Genomic DNA, 18,221 nt, shown 5'->3' on the forward strand with positions numbered 1-18,221 from the left:
AGAGAGCAGCATGTGTGCAGGGAGGGCAGGAGGGAGAAAGAAATGGAGACAGAGAGAGGGAGTGATCTGGGGACAGGAGAGGGAGAGACAGAGATACACAGACAGAGACAGAGACAGAAAGAAACGAGAGAGAGACAGACACAGGGAGAGAAAGACAGACAGAGAGAGACAAAGAAGGCTGGCTGGCACACTATGTTGGTTGGTGTGAGCAAAGACAATGGAGGGACTTCTGCAGTCTAATTTCAAAGGCGCCTGTACAATATTCCATTTTGTGACGAGCATGAAGACAAGGTCTGTTTATTAACTTGGAGGAGAGAAGTGTCTCCCAGACACTTGAAGTATATTAATAAAGATAAGTGGGAGAGCTGTGTACTTTTTCTGTTCTTCACACTCATAGCGACATTATCCAGAGTCTGAATCAGACATAACTATGGAGACAAGCAATACTGACACAGTAAAAGAAGCTTTCAGGGAAACGGAGTATTCTCTAAAATGTAAATATAAATATAAAAGGATTTTATGGTAATTGCTAGCATACTCATACTACATCAGCCGTGGGATAATGTATAGAGGACATCAACTTTTTAAATAAAATGACAATATTTCTCTTGGTCTAAGAGCACATATGTTGACGAAAAATGAGATAGTTTTCTTTAACAAGTATATACTCATTAGCTGTTGAAGTCTGATCGAGAAAAAAGCATAAAAATATCAAAATATAGAGGATAATGAAGCATCTTTAAAAGGGACAAATTGAACAAAAGAGAATTCTTGCTTCGCTGACATACAGAAATGATGCATTTCCTTCAACATTGTGTGCAGTGATTTCTTTCAGATAAGAGTGATAGCCAACTTACAAAAGACTTATCTGGATAGACGCCAGCTCTGAGCAGAGACGCCTTCCAGCTGTCCACATCCTCCTGGGAATCACAGGCCAGCTCCAGGGAACGATAGTCTTTGTAGACATTCCTAGAGTTTAAAAAAAAGAAAAAACCAAATGTGCATTTAGCTAAGAGCTAAATTCGAAACGATCTCAGATCACTGCAGACACAGATGACAATTCGGAAGGGTCGTTCTCTGAAAAACCACTAGATCCAAGTCCAAACGACTCCCTGTATTTTAAATAACAAGTGAGCTCTGCTGTGTACTTCTCATGGGATTCTTCTTAAATAAATCACACAGGGATGATCTCTCAGTTAGTTACAGGACTGAGATTTAAAACTAAAGAGCCCGTAGGAAGAGAACACCAATTTTTGAAATAAAAATGAAATCTTTGTCTTGGTCCAAGGGGAAGGAGCTCAGCGGTAGGACACTTACCCAGCATTAGAGAGACCTGTGTTCAATTCCTAGGTTCACAAAAACACACAGGAGATGCTGGGTATGTGTACTGGTGGGCAGCTGTGCTCTGGAGAAAGGGCTTCGTCCAGTAATTAGGTAATTTTCATAAGCTCTCTGAAAATCTAAGCTGACTAAATAGCTTAGGAAACTTGGAAAAGCACAGTAATGATCCTATAAATCTAAAAAACCAAACAGTCCCTGAAACTCGCTAGAATCAGAGGACAGATGCGCCTCAGGGTGTGGAAAGAATGCCTGGTCACTTGTGGTGACAGGCAAGGTGCCTCTTGCTGGTTTATAACTAGGACAATGCTGGAGTTTTCTATTTCCTTCTGGATAATAAAACTACTCAAAGATAGCATGTAGTAAATTCCAAACGGTGACATCTTGGAACTAGACAAAAGACCAAAAATAAGGGCAACCATCCAGGTTCCACTACCTATGGGCCATCTTGTTTCTTATCATTCTCTATTCCAAACATTTTCGATGCAGCTGAAACTCATTCTTACTCCTTTCCTTTCTACACCCTCTGTCTTAGTCCCATGGCGGCGCTGGGTCTCCTGCTGCACTTGGGCCGCACTTTCACTTTCACCAGAAATCTCTTCTGGGCTCTCTTCACAGTGCCAAGCCTCCACTCTCTGCATGACCCTTTCAATCCAGGGCCTCAGCAGCTTCTAAGGCTGCTCCTTCGCCATCGCCTTGGCCTCTCCCAGTGTCAAGCCTCAGCTACTCTCTAAGACTCATTCAAACCTTCAAACCAGTATCACCTGAGAGACTAACACTACAGAGTTCAGCTGTCAGCACAAGGTACAGTCTTGGCTGCCTCCCGAACACAGCCTCTATGTGCTGACCCTGAGGAAAACAGCTCCAGAAGATTTCCACTCAGTGATGCTGGTCTCTTTTTATCACTACTAATTTCTCAGCTCCAGATAAGCAACACTAACAGTAAAGCAACTCTTGTTAATAGCTGGTCCTCAGCCCCAGCTGACCGGAACCACATATTCTTAATTTAAATATCAAATGGCCCCAATAGAGACTTTGCCTTCTCCCTCTAAAGCTTCCGGAGCCAGACCTCTAACCTTTGCATTACTTTTAGCATCACCTGCTAACCTTCCAGGCCAGGTTTGAACAACAGCTATCCAGGCCTTAGTAACTCAATGGCTTTTCTTTCTTTCTTTTTTAAATTGGATATTTTTTATTTACATTTCAAATGTTATTCCCTTTCCCAGTTTCCCAGTTATAAATAAGCCCCCTATCCCATCCCTCTCCCCCCTTCTATAAGGGTCTTCCCCCTCCCCAACCCCCACCCCTTCCTCTTGCCTCCCCGCCTTGACACTCAATGGCTTTTCTAGCCCAAAGTTCCAAAGTCCTTCCACACATTCTCCCCAAAACACCACCATCAGGTCTGTCCCAGCAACACCCAGACAGTCCTGCTACCAACGTCTGTCATAGGATTTCTATCAGTGTGACAAAACACCAGTACAAAAAGCGACTTGGGGAGCAAGGGGTTTGTTTGGCTTACGCTGCAGGTAACCGTTCGCCATTGAAAGCAGTTAGGTCAGGATCTCAAGCAGGGCAGGAACCAGACAGAGGCTGATGTAGAGGCCATGACTGTCTAGTGACTTTCTCCCTACAGCCTGCTCAGCCTACTTTCTTATAGAATCTAGGACTCCGTTCAGGCATGGCGCCGCCCACAATGGTCTCAGCCCTCCCCCATCAATCGCTCATTAAGAAAATTCCCTACAGGCTTACTCACAGTCCAATCTCATGTAGGCAATGACTCAACTCAGGTTCCTCAAATGACTCTAACGTGCATCAAATCGAGGCAAAGTAGCCAGTACGTGTTCTGTTAAGTTAACGTTCCTCTTCTTCACTTAGTGTTACATACGCCATTGACATGGCATAACCTCTTTATTGTGCCTTGTACTGTGATGGAATTAGGATGACATGGCACTCACCAATAGGAGTGTTTCATGTTTGATTAACCTTCTAGGGTAATGAAATCATTTCATTTTTGCTTTTGCCATCATGATGATATGCTGCCCATGACCATCACAATTACGGCTGTTGCTCTTTTTATTTCTTTTTGAAGGATTCCTATAGTTATATAATCAAAACTCATGATTATTTGATGGACACGTAGTGATATTATGTCATGCTTTCAGAAAAAATAATTCAATTCCAATGGATACCAGCACTATTTTCTTTTTTCTTTTCTGCTTACTCTCGGTTGATTGGTTTTCATTTGGGCTTAACACCCCCCCATTCCCACCAATCCCAGAAGGCGTTCATGTTTGTATCTCCTGTCTGGAGCTTCCCTAGTATCACACTTCCTGTTGGCTTCTACACTTGAGTACCTCAAGGAAACATTATTTTGAACAACTCAACTGTTGATTTTCAGTTTGGCTTTTTTTTTTCCTACTGTTCCCATTTGCAGCCATGGCACAACGCAGATATGATGCAGATATTTTTGATATCTTCACACCATGCTTCCCTTTTACCACTCAGGAGTACCTCCCTTTGAGATGGGTCACCACCATGTCATTGGCCCCCTCATTGGCCTCCTCATTATTCTCTCAGCATCGCACTGCCCTCTGCATTCATTCTATGCACTCAGCCGTATGGCTTTCTGAGAATTGGTTCGGCTGTTTAACTGCAATGGCTCTCTGAACTTGGGAATAAAGACTGCAGGAGTTGGCTTAGGGCTTTGTTGCTATAGAGAGATGCTACCACAACCACAGCAACTCTAATAAAGGAAAGCATTTAACAGGGGCTGCTTACAGTTAAGAGTTCATTGTCATCATGACGGGAAGCATGGTGGCACACAGGTAGACACAGTGCTGGAAAGGGATCCAAGAGCTCTTTATCTGGATCAGCAAGCAGTAGAAAGAACTATTGGGCCAGTGGGACTGACTTGAGCTTCTGAAATCTCAAAGCCCACCCCCACTTCCTCCAACAAAGTCACATCTACTCCAACAAAGCCACGCCTACTCCAACAAGGCCACAGCTCCTAATAGTGCCACTCCCTATGAGCCCACAGGGGCCATTTTCATTCACACCACTATAGGTATTACGATGGTTCACAAAGCCTTCTACCTGGGAGTTGCTTGCTCCCCGGAACCTCTGTTCTTCCTTCTCTAGCTATAATGCCTCTTTAGGCTTCTGGAAAGTGTCAGATGTGCTAGGCCTACAAACAGACCTGCGCAGACTGCTTTCTGCCCAGCTCTCTTTGCACAGCAGTTGCCCTTTATTGGGGTCTCTGCTCAGGCCCTGTGTACACAGGCATCAGTTCCCTGACATCCCTACCAAGTCAGCTCCTTTGTCATGCATTTTCATGTCCTAGTCAACTTCCTTTCCTTCCTACTTCTTATCGAAGTTCTGATTTCAGAACTATTTTTTCTCTCCTCCATCCTCTATCCTTCCCTTCCACCCTGCTTCGCTCCCCTCTGGAATCTCTCCTAACACTGTCTTTTTTATTTATTCTGATGAACATCTGTTTTTCCATTCATCCCATATACATCATGAAGACGGTGAATGCATCATGTCTGCGCTCCTCATTATATTCCCCAGAGGATTTTGAAAAGATCGTGACTTAATTTTATTCGCTTTTCTCTCCACTCTTCACTCAAGTGAACTCTATCATTCCAACATCAGGATTGGTGCCTATGCAGTAGATCTGTATGTGAGTGAGAGAGTTTGCTTCCTCTGGGCTGGACAAGAGCTTTGTGCCTACACCAGTGCTCCAGGACAAGCACAGAGCAGACCTTCAGCAGTACTGTCCCTGGTGATGGCAGAACTGATCAGTGTGCCTGATCCTCTGCCTCTAAGGACCTGGGCTTTGGGAGCAAGATTTTTCTACTCAAATGCAGAAGAAAGACACATCTTCCACCCTGTGTCTCCATAGATAGATGGCACACAGACTATTTCTCATCCATGGTGAACGAGATGTTGCCTCTGCCTTTCCATGCTCATGGGAACAGTTTGCTCGAAGCACCCATATCTGAAACATCTGCCACAATGAACAAATGAAAACAGAAGCACAAAAGACCTGACAGAGAAAGAAAGAAGGAAGGGAGGAAGGGAGGAAGGAAGGGAGGAAGGAAGGAAGGAAGGAAGGAAGGAAGGAAGGAAGGAAGGAAGGCAGACAACAGAAGGAAGATGCTTCCTGCTTTTTGGGAAAGCAGAAAACAGAAGAATAACAAGGACGTGATAAGGTGCATGGACAGACTTCCTAAAATTGTGATAGAGATGGCTTAAATGTTGCATAGATACTGAAAGAAGGATAGATCTCTTTCAAGATTAGAATTTGCAGTTTTGAAGATCCAGTGATGGAAACCAACTAAAAGTCCTTCAGCTGATGTGTGGATAGTGAAAATTTGGTTTATATATACACAGTGGAGTACAATTCAAAGAATAACTAGACATGAAATTCGTGAGGCAATGAATAGAACCAGAACATATTATACTGAGGTTAGAGCAGAAAGCCAAGCACTGCACTTTCTCTTGTGGATCCTACCTTTTTAGATGTCAGTAAATCACTTGGAGTAACTGGAGATTTCAAGAAAGTAAAAGGGGCCATGGGGTGGAGATAGGGAGCGCTAGAGATAGGAATAGAAGGGTGGGTACAGGTGCCATGAAGGGGGAAATGGGGAGGATGGGAAGAAGACTTACCTGGGATATAGGAGAGGGAGAGCCACATAGATGGAGAAAAGGAGATGTGGGATACATAACAATAAGGATGTTTGAAAATATTTTCCCATTTCATACAAAATATTTACAAAAATGAATTAACATTTAAGCCACAATACATATTCAAAGCTAGGCTTGATAGACTTGAAAAATCACATTCTTAGCTCCCAAACAAATGACAGTAAGAAGAAGAGGGAAAAGAGAAGAAAGAAGAAGGGGTTTCTAAAGAGAAGAGTACAAACCAGGCATGACGTATGCGCCTTTAATCCCAGCACCCAGGAGGCAAAGCCAAGTGGATCTCTGAGTCTGAGGCCAGCCTGGTCTACAAAGTGAGTTTCAAGACAGCTGCCCATTGAAATCCTGTCTCAAAGACTGCAGAGATGAAGAAGCAAATGAAGCATATAATCGTGGATGGTCCTTAGGTCCCAAATGAAACAAGAATATGACTTATGTAGACGGTAATAAAATGTCTGACCACTTTCCATCTACACAGCGGGCAGGGAGAAAGCTGCAGGGGACTGGATGGCCCTGGATGTCTTTCCTGTTTAGGAAGGAAGGAAGGACAAGTCAGTGTCTCCAGGGACATCCTAAAAGACTGAAAAGAAAAAAGACCGAAAACTCAAAGCACATAACTCATGTAGGTTAAAAGGATCCATGAAACAGCCAAGCTAAAAATGATGCAAAGGGTAATGCACATCCGCAGGTGTTTTAGATCCCAGGAGCTACTATGCGTGATCCCAAATGGGGGGATGGCGGGAAAGAAGTGTGCAAGATTTGCTCCCACCAAGGAAGAAAGGGTCCATAGCCACAAATATAAAAGAAGCTGAGAAAATATCTAACCTAACAGCGCAACCTAACAGTGAGATATCAGAGTGTGAAGGAAATTAATAACATCCTAATAATGAGCATTATTGGGTTTACTCAGAACTAGACTATCCAAAACCACAGCAAGACATATACTACAGGCCAGTTCCATGGCTCACAGGGTACAGGCACTTACTAACATGCTTGGTGACTTGAGGTCAAACCCACATGGTAGGAGAGAGTCGACTACAGAAAAATGTCCTCTGACCTACATGTGCACACCATGGCAATCACATACCCCCACACGCATACATGCATGTACATACATACATACATACATACATACATAAACTACAGCACTATGATTAAATGAGTCACTTTGTGTAAAAGGCCAGCATAAACTTTAGGATATAAAAAAATCAACAGATTTTCACAATAACATAGAAATTGAGGTGGGAAAATAACTTACATCAGGAATAAAGTCTTTAAAATGTGTGGAAATAATTAATTTGATTATGTGATACCCAGTGCTATGGCAAGTCAGTGTGTGTAGGCATTCCACAGATAGTAACACCCGGAGGCATTAAACACCACCTTTAAATAGCTCTGTGGATTTCTAAGTGACTCTCCACCAAATCCTTAAAATATTTTTCAGTAAAGAGGTTGATCATCTTTTTGTTGGCCTTGCGGATGGATCCTCTTTGTCTTGAAGTCCTTATTGACAATAAAACAGATTCCAACATTTTAGTATATATTACTCCAATGGGTTCTCACCCCTATTTACCCAACATTCCCATTCCTCTTCTTTGGCTTTCCCCCCTAACTTTTACCTGGTTTGTTTTCTAAAATGCCTATTTGTTGAAAAATCCCAAGAGTAAATTGGATTTCATTTTTCATCCCAAGCCGAAAACCATCACCTCGGAGTAGGAAAGTCTCTCTGATGTTTATTTCCTGCCATGACTGTATGTTTGCTCTTGGGTTTGTCATGCTGAGACACACATGGCTTTAAAAAAAAAAAAAAACCTTTATTTTACTATTTCCTTTGTTTGTGTTGAGAAATAAACTGCCTTTTTGGTGTTGACTTTTTTTCAGCAGTTCTCAGTTCCAGGCGAAATTGGGCATCTTCCAGTTTGCACATCTTGAGTTCATTTTTGTATACGTGAGGCTCAGTAATAAGACAGCCCCTTCGGGGCTGGAGAGAGGGCTCGGCTGTGAGAAGCACTGGCTGCTCTTCCAGAGGACCTGGGTTGATTTCCAGCACCCGTGTGGTGGTTCACAAGTGTGTGTAGCTCCAGTTTAAAAGAATCTAATGCCATGCTCTGGCCTGTGTCAGCGCCAGGCGTGCAAATGGCACACAGGCACACATGCAGGCCCATACACATAAAATAAAACTATTAAATAAAAATAATAAACCCTGACTTATCAAAATATTTTAAAGCTGCCAATTTACTCCGGGGCACTGGCTGAGTTGCCTAAGTGCTGACCTAGATTATTTAAGTACAGCTGTCATGTCTTTTACATTTTTGACTTTATTTTTACTTCTATGGGTGTTGTTGTTGTTGTTGTTGTTTTTGCTTTTCCATTTAAGCAGTGTTTTGGGAGGAACTTTGTATTCATCTTGAGGAAATATTTCTTGTAAGGATTTCCCCGTTTGGAACGTTTTTCCTCCGACTCATTTCTTGGTTGGCTTTACAACGCAGCGGGATGTCTAGATTCTGGAGGGCGCAGTACTGCTCTTTCCCAGGGGCAGTGGTGAGTCAGGTCATAGAGGCTTCCTTAGGTTATTCTTGCTAGCACGCATGGGTCACTGATGTATATTTTAATTCAGTTCAGCTTATGAGGTTTATGAGCAGTTGACTGACATCTCTAGTATTTTGACTATCGAGGTACAGCAATTGATGGAGTGAAGCCAAAGCAAAACCTCTCCCTGTCTCTGTGTCTCTGTCTGTCCGTCTGTCTGTCTCTCTCTTTCTCTCTCAAGAGAATTGATCATCTTCTAGTTTGCATCTTGAGTTCATTTTTGTATACGTGATACTCAGTAATAAAACACGAGAGAGAGAGAGAGAGAGAGAGAGAGAGAGAGAGAGAGAGAGAGAGAGAGAGACCATACCACTGGATCTCTAAGGTAACCCTGAAAATTGGGTCAAAGAGCTGTTTTCATAGATGAGGAAACAGGTTCAGAGAGAGCTTGGGTTCTTTCCCTGCACCACAGGCCAGCTAACCAGTAGAGCCGGAACCTCCCACAGTCCTCGGCATATGACCTCTGTACAGCAGCTGTATGGGTGAAGAACTACACTGATGGATGAAAACACACTGGAGCAGACTTGGACAGCACTTATGTTTAAAATCATGTGGGCTTTTATTTTTAAATTTTGACCAGATCTTGACTTTTATAGAAAACACAGAATATAAAACATTGAAAAGAAAAGCCACAAGAAGTAGGGTGAGTAATTTTAAATAAGCTGGGATACAGCTCAAGGAAATGTACTGTCCACGTCCAAGGATAAAAGTCCATTGTTGGAAAGTTAGAAAGGCTACACCTTTGCTCTGGGGCCGAAAGGGTGATGGTTTATTTAAAGAGAATAGAAAAAAAAATACATCACTTTAAAGGGTCTAATTAAGCCGCTACCATTTCTCCAGTTTTGACTATGGCTTAGGCTTCCATTTGGAGCTCTCTCCAGCAGAGGCTCCTTCGAGATGTAAAGGTGTGGGGTGGGAAAAGCTGCACGCCATCGTCTGGAGAGCCCTGGGCCAGCTGGACGGCAGGAGAAGCAGAGTCCACACAGACTTTCCACATTCTCCGACAAGCTCTGAGGAATCCAGCTTTGGCTCCATCACGCTGACCTTTCTCCAGGGTATTTTCTTTCAGGGGTTCTTCACACGGAAAATCTTATTTTTTTCCCCCTTAAAGGACAGCCAAATTCTTGAGAGGGAAAATAATTATCTGGTTGAAACATTAGAAGAAGGTCAAAGGCTCCTGGTGGCTTTGGCAGCTTTGTCTCTGCCCGGTTCTGAAGCCTCATCCTAGGCCGTGTCTAGACAGCCAAGGCGAGTTGGACACAGGTCTGAAACACTGAGCGGGGCTCATTTACTGGAAGGCTCATAAATTCTGTCCAGGAAGCTTCCAGGTTCTCACCACATGGCGTAGCTGTATAGATAACCCACAGCAATTTGTACTGAGAGCATTTTTTTTTTGTTGTTTAGTCTATTTTGGCTGCAATCGTGCAGATAGGAGCTTCTGAATGACTCTGCTCTGAAAGCAAGTTATGCCTCTCACAGTTCGAAGAACTGAAAAGTTGTGGTGCTGAAAAGCAAGGGAGAGAAAAGCTCAGCCCTGAGGTAAAGGCTTTTTAAGTGCTTTGCTGACAAGACCGCAGGATGAGCTTATGTTTTGATTAGATGTGAAAAAGAAAAGTCCTTATGTGTCAGAAGAAAGCTTCTGGCTGTTAGAAATATAAAGTTTAACTCCCTTATTTCTTTCTCATATCTCTTCAATCATCTGACACCAGCTATTAAACAATTAAGAACAATTCTTTGAAATAATCTCTTAACGGATTCCTTTTTATAATTTTCCAGTTGTTTGATAAAATAAATGCTTTTAGGAAAAGAATTTGCTGGGATCCAAGGTCTCCCGTTACCACTAGCATTTAACACACAGCACCACATTGGTCTCAGGCAGGCTGCACAGAGGAACGAGGCCAGCTTCCTCTTTGCCACCAGCCCAAACTATTCCTTCCAGTATCTATGATTCTGAAAGGTCAGTCCTGATGTCTAGCTGGCTAATTGGTAATCCTTGGCTTCTAGCAAAGCCGGACCATATTGTCATGTGTTCATTAATTTTCAGTCTTAAGTAAGAGTTCACAAGACATACATTACACAATTTTGTAAACTGTAGACTTTTCTACAGAATTTAAGACAGGTTTAATTTCTTATTAAAAATCTTGACTTAACATAGGCATGGGAGCATAAGATCTGTAATATCAGATCTTCTACATGTGAGGAGGGGGCAGGAAGATCATGAGTTTGAGGCTAGCCTGGGCTACACTGTGAGACTGTAGACTAAAAGATTTCACAGCTTCATAGGCATATCTAGCAAACTTTGTAAACCAAGAAAGGTGTGTGTGTGTGTGTGTGTGTGTGTGTGTGTGTGTGTGTGTGTGTGTGTGTATGTGTGTACTTGCTCATGTTGTCTGTGGAGACCAGAGGTTCCCATTATATGTCTTCCTCTGTTACTCTCCATTTCTTTTTTGAGACATGGCCTCTCACCGAATCCAGAATTTACCATTTAGGCACATATTCATAACAGTACATTTATATACCGATGAAATCACCAGTGAGAAATGCAATTCTGTTTTCCTTTTGAAAATCTAGACAACTGAGGCTGGGAGATGGCGCCACAGGCCTTTAATCCAGTTACTTAGGGGCAGAGGCAGGTGAGTTTGAGGCCAGCCTGGTCTACAGAGCAATTTCCAGGACACTCAGGGCCACACAGAGACACCCTGTCTTGAAAAATCATTTTTAAATAAAATAAAATCTGGAGAATTCACTGTGGGTTTTTGTTGATGACTGATTCTAGACACTTCCTAGTGGTCATTGCTTCCTTTATAACTGTGTTTCTGCACACACCAGATACCCCAACCTTGGTAGATCTCAACGCTCTCTCTCATTTTCCCTTTCACCATTTTTCCAATAAAACATCAAACAAATAATATTTTTCTCCAACTGCTATATCCGTGGTGCTAAATATACAAGTAAAAAAACCAGTCACTCCAAACTGACATTTCTAATTATCAAATTGGCACCAGCCTTTGCAGACATCCTACCATAATTCTGTACTAAATATTTTCCATGTTCCAGATGATTATCAGTTCATAGCTTTTCTTGCCTGGAACCTTTCACTGTTCATACTTAGTTGATTACCTGCCTTATGAGGAACATATAATCTATTGATAAAACCAGTAGCCACTCTTTCCAACAACTCTGTCAGATCACTGCCATTCAGAGCCTCAGACTGCCTCTTGACAGCACCAATGATGAAATGGCCAAACCATTGGCTTGTGCTCTGTGGGCCATCTCTCCTATTGCCTAATGCCTTATATCGACTTTCCTCCTATAACCTTTCACTTTATCTCCGCCGAACAGTTTCTTCCTTTGTACTCTTTGATTACTAGTATAGCATGCTCACATGCCTTAAAGCATATTCTCTGTCTCTTCCCCTCCCCAGAACTCCTCTATTTATAGAAAATTTACAGCTAAGATCCATGAGGGCTTTCCTCCATTTTCTCCTTCATTTCTTCCATGGTGTTGTCCCCCCAACACATCCCACTGCCATGAGTAAAATGATGTTGCTTCTCTGTAATATAGCTCTCATCTAAGTCATGGATTTATCTACATCTCTACCTATCTGTCTGTCTGTCTATCATCTATATATCTGTCTGTCTGTCTGTCTATCATCTATCTATCTATCATCTGTCTGTCTATCTATCATCTGTCTGTCTATCATCTATCGTCTGTCTGTCTATCTATCATCTGTCTATCTGTCATTTGTCTGTCTGTCTGTCTATCTACCTATCATCTGTCTGTCTATCTATCATCTGTCTGTCTATCTATCATTTTTTTTTTAAAAAATATTTTATTTATTCATTGTATGTACATGAGTACACTGTAGCTGTCTTCAGACGCACCAGAAGAGGACATCAGATCCCATTACAGATGGTTGTGAGCCACCATGTGGTTGCTGGGAATTGAACTCAGGACCTCTGGAAGAGCAGTCAGTGCTCTTAACCTCTGAGCCAGCTCTCCAGCCCATCTATCTATCATTTGTCTGTCTGTCTATCTATCATTTGTCTGTCTGTCTGTCTATCTATCTATCTATCTATCTAATCTGCAACTACATCTACATCGCTGCCAAAGCAGTGCCAACCCTTTGGTTTCTGTTGCCTGCTTTACTGCAGCACTGCCATTTTGGTCACCGTCTCTCTTTTCAAGGATAATTTTCCCAAGACTCCTGCGATTCGAATTTTCAGAATTCTGCCTTCTTCCTCTCGGACGATAATTTTGTAATCTCTTTTGCTGTTTTCCCAAACAGTTTTGATTGAAAAATTGGAGACCTCCCCCTGAAACTATGTCCCTGGTCAGTTTTTCTATCCACTCTTTTTTTCTGATGTGACCAGAGGCTACATGACAGAGAACACTGACATGTGGGTAACTCCAGTTCTCCACCATGAACCAAGATGCCAGGCTGCTCATCTCTCTCATGGGTGAGGATGGTGGCTCTCTACCTCTCTTTCCATTTTCCCTGATCCACTCTCCACACAGAAGTCACAGTGACTATCCGAGAGTCCTCATGCTGAGTAGAAAAATCCATCTGGGATCCTTGCTGCACACTCTCTCTTTTTCCCTTATTTGCCACCCTTTTCCTCGCTCACATGGCCCCATCCACACTGGCCTGTTCATTCGTCAGGATGCACAGATGCTGTGCCGTCTTCTGGACATGATGAGACTCTGTCCATCCCTGAGGTTCGCTGCTGTCTCTTACACTGAGGTCACCCACTGACCACCCCCTAACAATTTTCAGTTTTCTAACTATTCATTTTCTTTGTGGCACTCATCTCTATCAATGATACAATAGTCTTAATTGCTACCAATTAAGAATTAAACCTAAGCTCTCAATAGTGTAAATGTAACGAGCTAGGAACAATAATTATTTTTTATCTTTCCAGACACTGTTTCCCACCATTCCACACGTCGATGGTAACAAAAGAACAGTATAGTTAAATGAGAAATCATGATCAAAAATTAAACAGGAAAGGACCACCAATCCACATCAAATAAGGTGTAGTTCATAAACAAAACAAGGCAAAATAAAAAATGGCAGATGTCTACTCTCATGGTAATTATGTAATTAGTAAGTTTACTTACTAAACAAACAAACATTACACTCTGGACTGGGACTCAGTACATGCAACTAAACTCCATCCAGGAATGAAATTCATAGTTGTGGATATCTTATTTAAAAAGCATAAAAACAACTACAAAAGGCTACATTGGCAGCGTTGAGGTTAACTAGTTGGAAGATTACAAAACTACACAAGAAGAATATAAGGTTTTATAAAATCAGGAATTAATTATGAACACCAAATATGTCCTGGGAAACCTTAGGAGCCCGTTCTCAGATGAATCAGACAATGAAACAACACTGGGATGTAAAAGATGAGAAAATAAAATGAGAACTGAAACATACAACTTAACAGAGGACTCAGAGATGCCATGTTTACTTCTATGATAGTAAATTTATAAGCAACAATTATGTCAGTTATGGACACAGCTTCTAAGAACTATACATAAATTAAAAGAATAAAATCATGAGATTAAACCTAGAGCATAAATTGGTAAAAATTATTCAAATAAGTTCTTGTCTCAGAGTTTCATGTCTTTCCGCCCCTTCCCACATGTGTGTGTGTATGTGTGCACTCACATGTGTCTGAGTGCATGTGTGTGTGTGTGTGTGCGTGTGCGTGTGTGTGTGTAAGGAAAGCTTCTTTTATGCACTAATTCTCAGACAAGAGGAGGGTCAGAAGTATGGAAAAGAGTGAAGGGACATGAGATAAATGGAGATATGATTTCACTTTTGAGAGAGTATTTCACTATGTAGTTCCGGCTAGCCCTATAGCTTGATACCAAGATATATATATATATATATATATATATATATATATATATATATATATACCAAGCTGGCTTTGAACTCACAGAGATCAGCCTACCTTTGCTGCCCCAAGAGCTACCAACTATGATTTCTCCTAAGAGAGTCCTCTATGAATCCGAGGAAAGGAACCCCTGATACCATGTACAGGCTTCTGCACACACATGTGCTTGTACAGTTCTGCAACAAGGCCATGTATGTACCGCGGTATCAGCACTTGGTACACCACTTGGAAGCAGATTCCTCAAAGCCATAGCTGCCTTTTTGATGTGTCCTGTTCAAAAATCTTGATATCCTTCAACTTTCTCCTCTCTCCAAGGTTCATGCTTTAGCAAATGGTCCTAGATACCTGTACTGGATGCCCAGGTATCATTCTCCACACGTCTGTCTCCTACCTCAACTTTTCTGACCCACAACAGCTCCTCTCCTCCAGCTCTTTAGCCCAGCTGACCTCCTGCCTTGTCTGAACCAGCAAAACCCTCAACTTCTCTACTTGATCCACCCCTTACTGTGTCTTGCACTTTCAATGGATTCTTACGGTATTAGGACTAAGACAATAAATAACCTTTGTGTGGCTCGTGGGTCATCACTGCCCAGGGTCACAGTCTGCCTCTGCACATTCTTCTAATGTTAATTTAAGCTGTCCCTCGATTCTCAGAATGGACAGGCCTCTCTGTACAAGCTGTAATTAACAATTGTAATTAAATGACCGTTTTTGGTTGTTAATGTCCTTCATTATATAACTCATTTCCGGGAGGTGGGGAACATGTTTGTCTTGTTGATGGAACTATAGCATAGCATCATTGCTCAGGGAACAACTTCCACTCATAAATGGCAGACTGCAGTGATCACACAAGTCTGAGTTACCATAGCCTCTGTCCCTTTTAAACATATTTTCCTTATCTCTCAATACCACACATAAAGACCACTTTCACAGTTCTGCAACAAGGCCGTCTGCATTCCTTTGTCTAAAATCATGATTCATTGTCTTTGAGACGGTTTCATTGGTTAAGTCGATTTGATATACAACCAGTACTATATCTTTTTCCTTGACGTAAGTGAAAAATAAAAGCAAAAGTGGATGAATAAATAAATAATAAAGCATCTTAAATAACATTTAAAAAAAATCAAATTTGTGGAAAAGGCTTTTAAATAGGAAACCTTCACAAATCGCATTTACTCTAAGTGGAGCTTCAGCTGAGTCACGCTGGCCCTGACCTGCTCTGGCTTCCACTGCAATGGCGCCTGCCCATGCCAGCATTAATCGCAGTCGTCTCTGAAGACCTGGGAGTGTGGGTCTAATTTGCAACTGAGGGTCGGAACGTAGGTAGGTTTCACAGTTTAACTGTTAGAAATTCTTATGATAGAAAAATGCTTACTGTGCAAATATTCTTCCTCAAACTCAAAAGCTAATCTCATGTCCTGAGAAGGTACCAAAATAAAAATAGAAAAGCTGGGAGTGGCTGATGGCTGGGGACTTGATCTTCTGGGCCGTTCCCTCAGTCTTCATTGTTTCCTCTTCTTAAGAGGAGGGGAGCTGGCTGGTTTGACTGGTGACTTATTAAGGAGAAATTGAGCAAGTGGTGCCTGCAGGACACAGGCATTCTCTCCCATTCCCAGATGTCCTGGTGAGGTCTGGCCTCTGGCAGAGCTCGCGGTTGCTCAGCTGTGGCCGTGATCATTGAGAGCTCAAGTATGAACAAGAAATTTGGCCTTAGAAATGAAGCCATTTGTCTCATGCCATATCTGTTTGCTTCCTTTATACTGCCTGCTTCGAAAACTGGCACCAGTCATGATTTTCATTAGAGACAGAAGCTGAGGATGCGATAAAGCGGTCTATCCTCAGAACTCCCCACAGGCGGCAGGGCTTTAGTGGGAAGACTGTTGATGGCTGTGGTTTCAGAGGAGTTAAGGAAGAAGCAACAGAAGGCTTACTTGGCCAAGATGCCCAGTAGGCAGTTGGGGATGTGGGGATGGTGTCTTAGGCTAATAAACAATAACCACACTGCATGAGGCTGTGATGCTGGGTGCCATGTGAATTTGTTTATTTTATTTTAATACAGCCTATTAGCTTCATTAAGTTATTTCCCCATAGGAGGACAAGCCAAACAGCCACAGGTCATGTGTCTGCTTGGGCATAACCAATAGCAGGCAAATTAGCCAATATTACAATATCATAAAAAAGTTGTTGTTGCAATCCGAACTTCAATTAGCCCAGAGCAACAAGAGACATTAGAAAGGAATAAAGGCAACTGGTGAAGAAAGCAGAGAAAAAAAAACCACAATTATTTGCAGTCTGCCTCATTTATAAGGTCATAAAAGGTTGCCGTAATGGCCTGCTTAAGTCGAGCATTTTTAGAATCTGAGGAATAAGTGTGGAGTGGCCGTGGGCTCATGCCAGCCATGTTTTATCACATGTTAGGAAAAAAGTGCAGTGCAGGCTGTACTCGCCTGGTCCCTTCCCGTCCACGTTTGTTATGTTTGGGAATAGCTCTTTATGTCCCCTTCCATTTGCATTAACAACTAAATAATAACATTGACTATTATGTAAACGCAAACGATGACTCATTAGAAGCTTCTAGAGAATGAGAACTATGGAGAGCCACCAATAAAGGAGAAGCATCGCACTTCTCCCATTCAGTGTCCTGTAGGTCAAGAAGCCAATACCACAAAATAAAACAAAGCAAAGCCAATCTCAAGACAATTGGACAGTCTGGGTTAATTTTTCACTCCCAAACACCTAGAGAGAGAGAGTTAGATAAGAGTTCTTGGAGCCCGGGACTTGCAGAAAATGTCCGTGTGAGACACTGTTAAAGAATGAATAAGACTGGCACTGTTATGAGATATGTGGTTTTATTCAATGGCTCCCCATAAAACCAGCCTTTAAAAAAATAATGATTCTCGATGCTGTTGTTACTTAAGATCGTGTCAAGCTCTTGTTAAAGTCAGCTGCCTGGGCTCATTTTAGAAATTTCTGTAAGTTCTTATCACCTGGAAAAATAGATTTTTATGCCACTGCTCTAATGGTTATCAAAAGACACATTGGGGGCAGCAAGGGCTCTTATAGTACATAGCTTTACATAGAGATATGGTTTTGCATAGCTTTATACATGGCTATGCTGCCTAACATGTGTCCAGATGCAGAATATCAAACCCACGGCCCCTTTGAGTCACATACAGTTGGGCTCTGTTGTACCTACCTCACTGCTAAGTATCAGTGAGACCAGGGTGAGGGTGATCGTGTCACACTGAAAGCAGAAGCCTGTGCTGGGCATCTGTTCACAGCTGTCTGTAAGTTCCCTGTAAATAGCTGAATAAGACTAGGTCTCCAGGAAGCCTGCCTAGTTAGTAACCTTTGTGATGGGGGAACTCACTTTGTATACCAGTTTTTAATATAATGGGAGTGGAACTGGATCCAGGGGGGAAAAAAGGGAAAAAATAAACAAGTACCATTTCCATGGTGATCTATATTTTGCATAATGAGTGATATGTAAACAAATAAGGTGGTGGTGGAGGTGGTGGTGGTGGTGGTGGTGGTGGTGGTGGTGGTGGTGGTGGTGGTGGTGGTGGTGGTGGTGATAGTCTGTGGTCAGGAACACCATGGCAATCCCTTTTATTCTTTCAGACCTTTGCATGCACTATTTGTTCCTTCCCCTGAGCTCACCATTTGGCAAGCCTCTACCCATTC

The 18,221-nt window shown here is 42.2% G+C and overlaps 1 protein-coding gene across 4 annotated transcripts in view; it reads right to left on the minus strand.

The window, feature by feature from the left end:
* Positions 1-18,221, minus strand: part of Dnm3 (dynamin 3) — a 465,110-nt gene that overhangs the window by 86,279 nt on the left and 360,610 nt on the right. For all 4 annotated transcript variants that reach the window (XM_032914813.1, XM_032914814.1, XM_032914816.1 and 1 more), the window contains one exon: positions 858-969. In XM_032914813.1, coding sequence (XP_032770704.1) covers positions 858-969 — 112 coding nt within the window. The remainder of the gene's footprint in view (positions 1-857; positions 970-18,221) is intronic.

The sequence above is a fragment of the Rattus rattus genome, chromosome 10 (genome assembly GCF_011064425.1).
Source record: "Rattus rattus isolate New Zealand chromosome 10, Rrattus_CSIRO_v1, whole genome shotgun sequence".
NCBI classification, from domain to species: Eukaryota; Metazoa; Chordata; class Mammalia; order Rodentia; family Muridae; genus Rattus; species Rattus rattus.